General features: G+C 40.2%; 1 protein-coding gene across 3 annotated transcripts in view; it reads right to left on the bottom strand.

Moving 5' to 3' along the window:
- The window catches only part of tepsin (TEPSIN adaptor related protein complex 4 accessory protein), a 35550-nt gene that overhangs the window by 14234 nt on the left and 6628 nt on the right, over window positions 1-14688 (bottom strand). For 2 of the 3 annotated variants that reach the window (XM_078401259.1, XM_078401261.1), the window contains 3 exons: window positions 10554-10626; window positions 8618-8709; window positions 6337-6430 (listed from right to left, as the gene is read on the bottom strand). In XM_078401259.1, the coding sequence (XP_078257385.1) occupies window positions 6337-6430; window positions 8618-8709; window positions 10554-10626 (259 nt within the window). Of the gene's footprint in view, window positions 1-5961; window positions 6029-6336; window positions 6431-8617; window positions 8710-10553; window positions 10627-14688 lie in introns of those variants that run through there. The other variant, XM_078401262.1, reaches the window with a different exon arrangement.

Genomic DNA, 14688 nt, shown 5'->3' on the forward strand with positions numbered 1-14688 from the left:
TCAATGCGATCATGGCTGATCACTCTCAATCAGTACCCCGTTCCTGCCTTCTCCCCATACCCCCTCACTCCGCTATCCTTAAGAGCTCTATCCAGCTCTCTCTTGAAAGCATCCAACGAACTGGCCTCCACTGCCTTCTGAGGCAGAGAATTCCACACCTTCACCACTCTCTGACTGAAAAAGTTCTTCCTCATCTCCGTTCTAAATGGCCTACCCCTTATTCTTAAACTGTGGCCCCTTGTTCTGGACTCCCCCAACATTGGGAACATGTTTCCTGCCTCTAATGTGTCCAATCCCCTAATTATCTTATATGTTTCAATAAGATCCCCCCTCATCCTTCTAAATTCCAGTGTATACAAGCCCAATCGCTCCAGCCTTTCAACATACGACAGTCCCGCCATTCCGGGAATTAACCTAGTGAACCTACGCTGCACGCCCTCCATAGCAAGAATATCCTTCCTCAAATTTGGAGACCAAAACTGCACACAGTACTCCAGGTGCGGTCTCACCAGGGCCCGGTACAACTGTAGAAGGACCTCTTTGCTCCTATACTCAACTCCTCTTGTTATGAAGGCCAACATTCCATTGGCTTTCTTCACTGCCTGCTGTACCTGCATGCTTCCTTTCATTGACTGATGCACTAGGACACCCAGATCTCGTTGAACTCCCCCTCCTCCTAACTTGACACCATTCAGATAATAATCTGAGTTGACCATCAGGCCCTTCTCGCCTACTCTACCACACACGAAGACGATAGATGAGTCTCTACTTTTATCGCCATTTCCAGCAGTCCCTTAATATCAAGATATCTATCAATCACTGTGATGAAGGAACACAATAACTGAATATCCAGTCTTCTGTGGTACAGGACACCAAAGATTCACCATTCTTGGATATTTTTCCACATTTGATATTGATTCACACAATATTCAACCTGTCATTTTCTTATCCCCTAACTCAAATGCCCAGATTCACTTGAAGCTTGCTTAAAAACATACTCACAATCCCACCTAATGCAGTACCATCAACGAGCTTGGAAATATCCACTCAGCCAATCGGTTAGCATAAATGGGGAAGAGCTGGGAGCCAAGCACTAATATCTGAGATACCCCAATAGTCACAGCCTGACAGCTCAAAAAGGATCAGTTTATTCCCACTCTTTGCTTTCTGTTCAATTGCTAATTTCTCAGTCCATGTCAGTATATGTGCAAGAATATCAACAGCAATTAGGTTCCATTCCTTTATCTCACCATTCCCAAAACATTTCAGACTCTCAATCCCTCCAATGGCATTTTCTGGAGTAATATTCATGTAATCAAAAGGGTCAGACCAAATTATTGCGAATCTGTAAAATAAAACCTTTGTAACTTCCTAATTATTGTACTGTGAATCTGTACTTCTATTTTGGGGACACTCCAAGTTTGTGCTCTCAAACACGGGATACTGTCGTACATTTAAGTAGCTAAATGTAAGAACTTCACAATTATTAAAATTAATTGAAATATTAGGAATATAACCTATTTTGCAAATTCTCACATAAAAATCAATGTATAATAAAACAGGAATCATATACACTATTAAAGTTATGACTTTTTGGGTGACTTTCAAACTAGTTTTGAACATTTCTTGAAGATTAATACCTTAATTTCTCATTCCAAATATCACACATTATACCAATCCAGGGGTCTACTCAGGCATCATGATATTCCAAAAAGGAACCAGAGGCAATAAAACGTAATTCATCACTTTATTTATAGACGGCTTATTTTTGGTAATTATATACAAGCCAGTCATCTCCTTGACATTTATTTCTAATCCAATTTTCAAACAAAACCTCTCGAAGATCTTATGATTTATAGCCATATCCTTGTCAGCTTCATTCACAAGGACATCATTAATGACAATGACCATAATGGTACATCTTGCATCACCTTTGTCTAAATGAAAACCACATCCCTCCTTGCCTAAGGAACTTAATAAAATGTCCATAACAATATTGAAAATTGGGGAGAAACGCGCTGCCCCTATTGAAGCTTTCAAACTTTTTAAGGTAGAGTGGGTCACCCTGTTGTATCCTCCTTTTAAATAGGAATGAGTTCAGTTTTGCTGCTTTTGATCGCTATAGTTGAATTTAAATAGAGATCCATGACAAGGTCAAGAAAATGTTCACTGACCCCCAAGGAAAAGAGTTTTTAGTATTAATTTATGTCCCACAGAATCAAAAGCTTTAGTTAAATCTACAAATTGACAGCTGATTTTTTGCAAATCTATTTAGCCTCCCGTAATAAATTAGTTAAAACTGCTGTGTTCTGATTGCATCCCCAGGATGACTGCTAAAAAGCTTTTTGATCAGTAAATCTTTTGGTGAGAATCTTGGTAAAAATCCCGAGTAAAATGGAGCTGATGGAAATAGGCTTCCAGTTAGCAGTTTGACTGAGTCTTCAGATTTCGGTATAAGGACAGTCCACTATCATTAATGAATTTTCCCACAGAATAAAATTGTACTAAAAATCTCAATATCTATTCTCCTGACCTTGTTGAGCATTACATCGTCTGGGCCAGCAGCCATATATACTTTAGAAAAACAATGAAAGCATCCCTAATCTCGGCAACACTAATAATATCTATCAAATTCTCATGATCCGCTCTAAATTTGCCAATATATCTGCCCAGTTGCCACTAATCGTAAACTTACACTTATAAAATGTTTGCAAATTACTGATCATTAATGGGCAGACTTCATTATGCGGACTGCTCGTTAAATGTCACACTAACTAATGCTCATTCATTTTAATTAGACAAACACTGCGTTTCTAAGTATTCACTTTAACATTAAGCAAATTGGAAAAGTCCTCTTCTCCATAACCTGTGCATGTTTTTTGGAAGTATATTATCAGTGTACAACTAATGAACTGGACCCTTTTGACGGGAGTACGAAACATTGTGATCCACCCTGATATTCTAACTGATTCCGATCATCAGTTGCCGGAAAACTGGTGTTCAACCTGTACAACGTTTCAATTTTGGCAAATTTTCAGCTTTTTCCTCAAACCCCTTTTCTTCCTCTAATCATTTCGATTAACTTAATAATCAGTGGAAGACTTATGAGGAGAGTCTGAATATAGATGGTTCATATTTACTGGAGGTTATAGTAGAGTGAGAGGAGCACTCAATGAGGCTTACGGGATTCTGAGAGGGACTGACAGAGTAAATGCCAAGAGGCTGTTCATTCAGACTGTTGGTTCAAAATGAATATAGATACAGGTTGAAATGTTGGTCAGTTCAGACAACAATGGGAGACATTAAACTTAAGGCTTGTGCTCTGAGGAGATGCGAGTAGAATTAAAGATCATGTGATCATCACTAAAGATTTCCATTTTAATTAAGGAAGATCAACTGTTGAAAGTGGGTGGATTCAGGATGCTGCCTTGAAGAACTGCTTGACATCCTATCTATTAAATCGTCAACCATCTCCCTTTGTGTGTCAAATCTCCTTTGTACCAAAGGAGTGATAAAATCTCTACTCAACATCATGAACAGGTGATGTCAATATGGTTTCAAAAAGTGATCAATGACACCTTCCATCGCTTATCGATTTAAAAATAGTAGTAATTATTCTATTTTTTGTAGACTGATCATACCTGGGAAATTTTCCATTATTAGGTAGATATCAGTAGTATAAATGTACTGAAACAACTTGGCTTTACTTATTCAGAGGATCAGGCAACAACTCCGGAGAACACGGATAGGTGACATTTGGGGTCAGGAACTTCTTCAGGCCCAGTCTGAAGAAGGATCCCGACCCAAAATGTTGCCTGCTCTTATTCTCCTGAGATGCTGCCTGACATGGCTAAGTTACTCCAGCACTTTGTATTTTTTGGTAAACTAGCATCTGCAGATCCTTGTGTCTCCATCTAGTTATTGTTGTTATTAAACCTCCTTTAACATCACCGGCACAGCCCTATCCTGGTTCAAATCTTATCTCTCTGACAGGCACCAGTTCATCTCCATTAACAACTGTAAATCCCCCACCGCTCCCCTCCCCCAAGGTGTCCCCCAAGGCTCAGTCCTTGGCCCCCTCCTCTTCATCCTCTACCTGTTCCCCCTTGGTCAATTAATCCGCCGTCATGGTCTCAACTTCCACTGCTTCGCCGATGATATCCAGCTCCTCATCTCCACCAAGTCAATCTCCACCACCACACACTCTACACTGACAAACTGCATCACTGAAATAAAATCTTGGCTTCAATCAAATTTCCTCAAACTCAACTGCAACAAATCTGAAATCATCATCATTGGTCCAAAAACTCTCACCAAATCCACCCAAAACTTCATCCTCAATATTGATGGTCTCCCAGTATCCACCTCCCCTCACATCCGGAATCTTGGAATCATCTTTGATCAAACCCTCTCCTTCGACAAACACATCAAACACATCACAAAGACAGCCTTCTTGCACCTCAAAAACATTGCCCGTCTCCGTCCATCCCTCTCCTTCACAGCTGCAGAAACCCTCATCCACGTCTTCATCACCTCCCGTCTGGACTACTGCAACAGCCTCCTCTATGGCTCACCCTCAAAAATCATCAGTAAACTTCAATACATTCAAAACTCCGCTGCCCGTCTACTCACCCACTCCCCGATTTGTGACCATATCACCCCCGTCCTTTACAAACTCCACTGGCTCCCCATCCCCCAGAGAATCCAGTACAAAATCCTCCTCATAACCTACAAAGCCCTCCATAACCTGGCCCCATCCTACCTGACTGACCTCCTCCACAGGCACACTCCCACCTGCACCCTCCGCTCTGCTGCTGCCAATCTCCTGTCCCTCCCCATCCGGACCAAACTCAGATCCTGGGGGGACAGGGCTTTCTCCATCGCTGCTCCCACCCTATGGAACTCACTACCCCAAACCGTCAGAGACTCCTCCTCACTCACCACATTCAAAACATCACTGAAGTCTCACCTCTTCAGCACTGCCTTCAACCACTGAAGGTCACCTCACCTTCTGTCTCCTTTCTCTGTTCGTTTACTTATTTATCTATTTATTCACTTCTCTATGTTCTAGAAATCCCTGTAAAACGTCTTTGAGTGTTTGAAAAGCGCTATATAAATGTAATGCATTATTATTATTATTATTATTAGTTTTTAATAGAAATCTTTGTTCTGTATTATGATGTTGAATGGTGCCATAGTCATTCTATTCAACGCTCTTGCCTGTGCCTTAACAGTGGTGTAACATAATATCGACCTCATTTGAGATGGATCTACAGGAGTGATGTTCACTCATAGTAAAACCATCATGGAGGATCCATCTGCAACAAGTAAATTAGTAAACACATGTCAAGTTTCTAATAGTTTGCTCATCATATGCTGTAGATCCAGTCTGGCAACTGCATCCATCTAGATTTAGCCAACTCAGTTACCGATGGCCCTGTCAATTCAATCCCAATCATGGACATTGAAGCCCACCTCCCAGAGTACACTCAGTGCTCCTGCCACTTTCAGCACTTCTTTCAACTGTTGTTCAGTATGAAGAAGTACTTTATTCATCAGCAAAGGGTGGTGGAAGTTTTCATACTCTGAGACTTCATGGAGTTGATAGTGAGGATTACTCCATCATTTGTCCAGATGAGACACTACTAAGTGAGTGTACCCTTTTCCATGGCAAACACAGCTACTGCTGCTGGAATTTTCATAATTTAATGTACGAGTATAATTAACACAAAGTCTGAATGGAATGGACGTTTTTCGGATTATTTTCCCCAATCAGAAGGCTTAAGTTCCACTTATATAATCAAATTTATCAACGCTAATGCCAATATACAGAAAATATTCAAAATAATCAAAACTTTAAACCTGGTCTATTCTCTTTTAAGCAGGGTTTGGGACAGTCTCAATGCAAGTAAAATATCTTTACAAAATAATAGGCAACATTTTCCAATGGTCATTACTCACCTTCCAACATACAGCACGCAAACAGGCCCTTCGGTCCAATTTGTCCATGCCAGCTAAGATGCCCCATCTACAGGAAAACCTTTAACTGTAGGTTTCTCTATACTCATCACATGGTGAAATGCAAATGTGGTGAAAAGTGCTTAACAGATATTTATTGGAGCATCAGCAATTAAATTTGAAATATTGGGTGGAACTTTCACATTGGTAGGGACAGACAACGATGGAAATGGATTCTCCGAATGTTATACACTCTATGAAATTACGAGCAGTTATTCTGCCTTCGTCCATTTTACATACAAAAGCTGTAATTGACGCTCCGTTAGAGACAGCAGAATGATATCTTAAAAAGTTTCCATTTTAATTTCCTACTCCTACCTGTTACTTCTTGAATAAGAGTGGCGTTCCTCCGAAGCTCCAGTGTAAACTGAGGTGAACTATGCCCGCAGACATACTGCAATATTTTGAGGACCTATCAATAAGCACAAAGATGGAACAATAGTTCTGTTGCACAACGTTGCAGTCTTACAGAATACAATCACATGGTTCATTTTTCTCTGGCGGCAGATAAATACAAATATTTTACCCATGGATGGATACTCTATCTAATCTTCAGGAATCAGATAAATGATGAGATTTCTCAGATAGGTGATACATTTTGAGTCCTTACAGACTTGATGATTTGAAACAAAAACATTAAAATTATTCAGCAAATAAAATCAGGCAAAACTTCCATTTTTCATTTATTTACCAATGGTTATTAAATTATATTGGTCTGGTAACCAAGGAAAGAAATTGCAAAGTGTTAATTGGAACTTAAAGACCTGAACTAATTTTGCTAATAAACAAATATTTATTTCTGTTTTAGCAGTGTTTTAATATAAAAATAGGACTAAAAGGTAGTCCCCTTTTGTAAACCAGCTAAATTATAACAATAATGTTGTGAGCAATTATTGAAATTTTAGAATGCACTTAAGACAACCTTCTATATTATTCAGAAGGGAAAATATGATTTAGATTAGCTGGCCCAAGGACAACAGAGAACATACTGCATAATTTAAAATTAACAGATAAGCAACAGCATTAGAAAACAGATAATATATCAAGTGAAGACAGAAAATGCTGGAGCAAATCAGCGAGTCAGGCAGCATCCCTGGAGAACATGGATAGGTGACATTTCGGGTTGGAACCCTTCTTCAAACTGATCTCATCGGTCTAAAGAAATGTCCCTACCCAAAAAGTCACCTATCCATGTTCTCCCAGGATGCTGCCTGACCCACTGGGTTGCTGTAGCATCATGACAGGGTATTTGGGTCGGGACCCGTCTTCAGACTGATGAAATGAGTTCGAAGAAAGGTCCTGGTCCGAAACGTCACCTAACCACGTTCTCCAGCGATGGTGCCTGACCCTCTGAGTTGCTTTAGCATTGTGTCTTTCCTTGGTAAACCAGCATCTGCAGTTCATTATTTCTAATATATCAAGTGTATTTTGATTACTGAAAAGTTAAAAAAAACTAGAGATGCTGAATATCAGAAATAAAAACAGAAAATTTTGGAAACACTCAACAGGTATTATTTTGTACATAGGAATGTTTGCATATGCAGTTAATGAAGTGTTATTGATATGGCCTGAGAAGAGCACAGCTGCTGTATTGGGGAACTCCTATGATACAGGAGTAGTAATTCAGAGGTCCAGTGATCCAGTGCCAACAGCTCATATCCCATTACAGCAGCTGAGGAATTTAAATTCTTCAATTATTAAATCAATATGAATGAACAGCTTGCATCATAATGAGGTCAGGAAATTATCAAAGCTATTAGATTATCATAAAAACCTATTTGGTTAACTGTCATTTTACAGGGAAAGAAATGTGACATCCTTCCACGGTTTGGTCATTTGGGACTCTAGATCCAATGCAAATTGATGGACTCTTGAGCTCCCAACATTTGAGACTAATTAGACATAACCAACTTAAACAATTGCACAACATTTAAAGTCAACCCCCAGTTCCCAATTTATAAAGTCTTGATCTTAGCTTCCTGTTGTGGCTGTCACAGCACCCTTTTGGACACAATGGCAAAATAAAAGCCTACATAAAATTAACATTTCACAACTAAATTTATAAAGCACGGTATGTCAAACATCATACAGAATTAGCTAATTCTCTTTGTTACTTTGCTATTCATGCCTTTGCGTGCCCAAGAGTCCCTATTCAATTACTGCAACGCACATGGAGGAAGACTATTGACTTTTAATGTCAGAAACTATAACTGGCCTTACTGAATTATCGCTAACAGCCCTTCTGTGAGTGGTAGTGATTTGTGTTGGTGACAGGCAAGTGCAAGGAGGCAGTTGTGGCACCAAGGAGGCTGGTATCTTAAGAAACCACATCAAACTGATGTACTGACATTCTCTTGGGTCTCTACTCCAGTGATCCAAGGGATCTGCTGATGGAGTGGTGTAACCATCATGCGCATCACCCACGTCTCCCAATCATCCCATTTTTGTCAGCATGTTGTTGCACAACATTTCCAGAAACCAGCAGTGTTTTCCAAATCAGTGAAGGCGAGCAAGTTTTTCAGAGGATTAAGAACCTTGCAACTCTGTTTGATCTATACTGGACAAAGAATACATGAACTCAAAAGAAAACACCACCAACCTTCAGTTTGACATTACAGGAATTGCTCTGCAGTCGCTCCAGCAGGAACTCGAGTAGGCACTGACAAGTGCCGACAGATTCATGAGAAATCTCTGTAGTTCCATTCAGTTATGGAAAAAAAGGAAAACATTCCACTTTCACTGTCAACATACGAGTGGTTATTGTTTTCATACACAAACAAAAGCGATCTACTAGATAACAGATTTAGATGAACAGCCCCAATCATTGCTTGATAATTGTACTGCATAGATTTAGGTTTATTTAGCTTAGTTTAGTTTAGTTTAGAGATACATTGTGGAAACAGGCCCTTCGGTCTACCAAGTCAGTGCTGACCAACAATCACCCCGAACACTAGTTCTACCCTGCGCTTTAGGGACAATTTACAAAGCTGATTTAACCTACAAACCTGTAGGTCTTTAGAATATGGGAGGAAACCGGAGCACCCGGAGAAAACCCACAAACCCACCTCTTTTAGTTATTGTTAAAACCATTATGCCTCCCACATTTATTACCAAAGGACATTTTACAAAGATATGAAAGCAACAGAAACACCAAACTAGAAGGGGAAATTTAAGAGGGGTGATAAAGATGTGAAATGTAGAAATAAGTGAGTAACGGGTTTAGGAAGAAAGTTGCAGGGAGCTGGAATGAGATGAAATTATCTTCAACGGGACAGCATTTGAGTTAAACATAGAATAGCACAGGAATAGGCCCTTCGTCCCACAATGCCCGTGCTGAACATGACGCAAAAATCAACTCTTATCTGACTGCACATAATCCATTACACTCCATTCCCCACATATCCATGTGCCCTCAGGCCAGAAAATACCATGATGTCAACAAGAAATTGGAATACACTGAAGACCTGATGTGCAATAAAAGTCTGCATATGCAGAAGTAATTTACAGTTTATGCAGGAAAACACTCATACACACCTACAGGCCTTATCGGTGATGATTAACATGAAAATAAGGAAGATGGGTAAAAAGCATACATACATGAGACTAGAACTATGAAGCTGAATAATGGAAGAGGGAAGGTAAGCAGAACATTACATGCAAGTGTAATAAATATTACAAAAACTAATCTGAATTTCCAGGGGAAGGTACAAAGATCTAAAAGGGGAGCAGGGAAGTGAACGCATATTGAGGATCTCAGGAAGAATATATTTTAAATCAGTCTCCTTTCTTTTGATTCTCTAGCATCTCTAGATCTACAGTGATGTGATCACTTACAAAAAAACAATTAGTTACTATTTCTTAAGTTTACTGATCTAGAATTTCTGATCCAGTATTTTCCGCTTATGGAACAGACTTCATGAAAATACAAATTTGGTGACCATTTTCCAATCACCTCCACTCTTTTCACAAACATGATAATGCATTTCCTGTATCTTGATGCTACAGCTCTTGTTCATCATCAAACACTGACAAGTTGTCTTTGGTTTAGTTTCCAGATCATAGTCTACATGAAAACGCTCTGTTAATTTAAATTAGAGAGTATTCTGCCTCTCAGAATACTAATGCAAACTAAACAAAACTTTATTACCACATAAACCTAATTAGTTTCACAATTAGTAAACATGTTCAGCTTCAATTGTAAATGAAACATGCTTAAAATGAGCTCTTGAAATGCTGGAACTTATAAAATTACTGTATAATTAAATTGAGTATTCACGAGTGCACACCATTGCTTTACTTACATGTACAATCATTAGCATGCAAAATGAAAGATTCCCAAATTGTACTGCAACATTTCATAGGCTTACATTATTCATGATTATTCATTCTTAAATTACACAATAAAAATATAAGCTGCAAGCTTTAACAATCAAATCTGCATTGCATTAATGCAATGTAAAAACTACAGCATTCAATTAACTACTCTGTGCCTCTCAATTAATTACATAAATCCTATACAAATCATGTAAGGATACTGGCAATTTCCACAAAAAGATACCCCGGACATGGTACTTCATCATCCGATGTTGCTTTCATTAGCACTGGAAGCTGGAAGAGAACAGTAAAAGTGAGGTGAAAGGAGCACAGACAGCAACCAGCTCTGCACAAAAATAGGTACACAGACAATACCAGTTGCTGTGATGTGACGTGCAATTTTCTTACTATGCATCCCTCTTGGGCTCACACCTGTCTCTATTCAATAATTTGCATATCAGGGCACCCCCTAGCCTGAGGTCATCTGATGCTGGCGTAATTGGTCCTGCCTCTATTCGCTTCCAGTTTTTTTTCTCTCTACTACAATCAGTTAGAAGGGTTCCGCCCCAAAACATCAACGAACCATTTTCTCCAGAGATGTTGCCTGACCCGCTGAGTTACTCCAGCATTTTGTGTCTATCTTAGGTATGAAACCAAAGAGTGGGTTCATGGAAGTGCCATGCAGTCAAACAACACAAGTTGCATGACAGGAGAAAATTGAGAAATTCCAGCTAGAGAACAAACAGGAAAACCTGAATTTCTTATGTCGCAATTTTGTATTCACTGCTATTTGGTGTAAACTGCTCGATTTCAGAAAGAAGAACAAAATTTATGATACCAGCCTTTACAATATGCTTAATTTCCAACACGAGTAAGTTTCAAGTGTACTGCTAAATGTATTCTTTAAATGTAGAAGAAACATCTATTACGTTGGTTTGCTTCACTGAGTGAATTAATTTGCTATTTTTAGTGCATCCATTTGATTTCATCCCAAATGTTAATGGAAATATAAAGTGCTTTGGGTCAAAAACAACTTCAAAAATAAAGTAATTTGATTTTCCTTTCTAGTCTGCTCATTGTATAAATTAACAAGGTTTGGTAACAGGCCATTCATTTAGAAATGATACCTCCCTATGGTGCTTATGAGACAAAACAAAAAAGTATTGGCCAACAGCCAAATCGGGACAGTACATTCAACAGCACTGCTGTTCGTTAAAGAGTTATACTTCCAGTTATGCATCAACATCAAATTGGCAAAAAAAAACTGCAATCCATACGTAATATGTTCAAGAACCTATGCCGTGGTTTACCAGCTGTTTTTTGATACAATAAAGTAAACGCTGAATGCCATTCTTGAGTTGATAGTAGCTGTCTTTCCACTGTGTCAGAAAATCAAGGGTTCGTATCTTACACCTTTGAACAAAGGCTGGCATTTCAAAATAGTGCTGAGAAAATGCACTTTGCTAAAGATTAAAGCCAAGGCTCCTTTCTCAGGTCGTAGCATATTTATCTAATAGAACTACTGATGAAAAACAAAGGAGTATTATGAGCGTCCAAGCCAATAGTCCCTCAGACATCACAGATAGATCACCAAGACACATATTTTCTTGCTTTTGAGAAACGTTCTTGTATTTAAATGAGCTGACATTATTTTTATTTATTCTTGAGCGGTGATGTCACTCATTCATTCATTTCCTGAAAGGGTTGGAAGTAAATGAGTACATTGCCCAAACCACCCCATCCCCGGGCACTTTCCCCTGCAACCACAGGAGATGCAACACCTGTCCCTTTACCCCCCCCCCCCCCCCCCCCCCTCCCCCCCTCCACTCCATCCAAGGACCCAAACAGTCTTTCCAGGTGAGACAAAGGTTCACCTGCACCTCCTCCAACCTCATTTATTGTATCCGCTGCTCTAGATGTCAACTTATTTACATCGGCAAAACCAAACGCAGGCTCGGCAATCGTTTCGCTCAACATCTTCGCTCAGTCCGCCTCGACCAACCTGATCTCCCGGTGGCTGAGCACTTCAACTTCCCCTCCCACTCCCAGTCTGACCTTTCTGTCATGGGCCTCCTCCAGTGCCATAGTGAGGCCCACCGGAAATTGGAGGAACAGCACCTCATATTTCGCTTGGGCAGCTTGCTTGAACATTGACTTCTCCAACTTTAGATAGTTCCTCTGTCCCTCTCTTCCCCTCCCCCTTCCCAGTTCTCCCTCTATCTTCCTGTCTCCACCTATATCCTTCCTTTGTCCCGCCCACCTGACATCAGTCTGAAGAAGGGTCTCGACCCGAAATGTCACCTATTCCTTCTCTCCTGAGATGCTGCCTGACCTGCTGAGCTACTCCAGCATTTTGTGAATAAATACCTTCGATTTGTACCAGCATCTGCAGTTATTTTCTTACGGTACATTGATGGGTGTGCTTTGATCGGGTGAAATAAAAATCAACCATGATTCCGAAGTACATACAAGCCTTACTGGGAAATGACTGCAGGTTTCCTTACTAATGGACAGATCTGAAACGGGCAAGTTTTAATGACAACCCATTGTACCATACGTTTTGTTTTTGTTTCCAGATTTCCATGCCTGCCAGTTTTAAAGTATTTCTCAGACTCCAAGGTGGAGAAAAGTTACAATATGCATATTTCTTAGTTAATTGATGTCTGTATCAAGGATGAAAAAAATAGAAACAAGGAACCGCGGATGCTGGTTTACACAATATCTTTGTTTAGTTTAGTTTATTATTGTCACGTGCTGATCCAGGTCCAGTGAAAAGTTTTTTGCTGCCTGCTATCCAGTCAACGAAAAGATTATACATGATTACAATCAAGCTGTCCACAGTGTACCGATACAGGATAAAGGGTATATCATTTAATGCAAGATAAAGCCCAATTAAAGATCGTTCAAAAATATCCAATGACAATAGACAATAGGTGCAGGAGTAGGCCATTCAGCCCTTCGAGCCAGCACCGCCATTCAATGCGATCATGGCTGATTACTCTCAATCAGTACCCCGTTCCTGCCTTCTCCCCATACCCCCTCACTCCGCTATCCTTAAGAGCTCTATCCAGCTCTCTCTTGAAAGCATCCAACGAACTGGCCTCCACTGTCTTCTGAGGCAGAGAATTCCACACCTTCACCACTCTCTGACTGAAAAAGTTCTTCCTCATCTCCGTTCTAAATGGCCTACCCCTTATTCTTAAACTGTGGCCCCTTGTTCTGGACTCCCCAAACATTGGGAACATGTTTCCTGCCTCTAATGTGTCCAATCCCCTAATTGTCTTATATGTTTCAATAAGATCCCCCCTCATCCTTCTAAATTCCAGTGTATACAAGCCTAATTGCTCCAGCCTTTCAACATACGACAGTCCCGCCATTCCGGGAATTAACCTAGTGAACCTACGCTGCACGCCCTCAATAGCAAGAATATCCTTCCTCAAATTTGGAGACCAAAACTGCACACAGTACTCCAGGTGCGGTCTCACCAGGGCCCGGTACAACTGTAGAAGGACCTCTTTGCTCCTATACTCAACTCCTCTTGTTATGAAGGCCAACATTCCATTGGCTTTCTTCACTGCCTGCATGCTTCCTTTCAGTGACTGATGCACTAGGACACCCATATCTTGTTGAACATCCCCTCTTCCTAACTTGACACCATTCAGATAATAATCTGCCTTTCTATTCTTACTTCCAAAGTGAATAACCTCACACTTATCTACATTAAACTGCATCTGCCATGTATCCGCCCACTCACACAACCTGTCCAAGTCACCCTGCAGCCTTATTGCATCTTCCTCACAATTCACACTACCCCCCAGCTTAGTATCATCTGCAAATTTGCTAATCGTACTTTTAATCCCTTCATCTAAGTCATTAATGTATATCGTAAATAGCTGGGGTCCCAGCACCGAACCTTGCGGTACCCCACTGGTCACTGCCTGCCATTCCGAAAGGGACCCATTTATCCCCACGCTTTGCTTTCTGTCTGTCAACCAATTTTCTATCCATGTCAGTACCCTACCCCCAATACCATGTGCTCTAATTTTGCCCACTAATCTCCTATGTGGGACCTTGTCGAAGGCTTTCTGAAAGTCGAGGTACACCACATCCACTGACTCTCCCCTGTCAATTTTCCTAGTTACATCCTCAAAAAATTCCAGTAGATTTGTCAAGCATGATTTCCCCTTCGTAAATCCATGCTGACTCGGAATGATCCTGTTACTGCTATCCAAATGCTCAGCAATTTCGTCTTTTATAATTGACTCCAGCATCTTCCCCACCACTGATGTCAGACTAACTGGTCTATAATTACCCGTTTTCTCTCTCCCTCCTTTCTTAAAAAGTGGGATAACATTT

The sequence above is a fragment of the Rhinoraja longicauda genome, chromosome 6 (assembly GCF_053455715.1).
Source record: "Rhinoraja longicauda isolate Sanriku21f chromosome 6, sRhiLon1.1, whole genome shotgun sequence".
Lineage (NCBI taxonomy): Eukaryota > Metazoa > Chordata > Chondrichthyes > Rajiformes > Arhynchobatidae > Rhinoraja > Rhinoraja longicauda.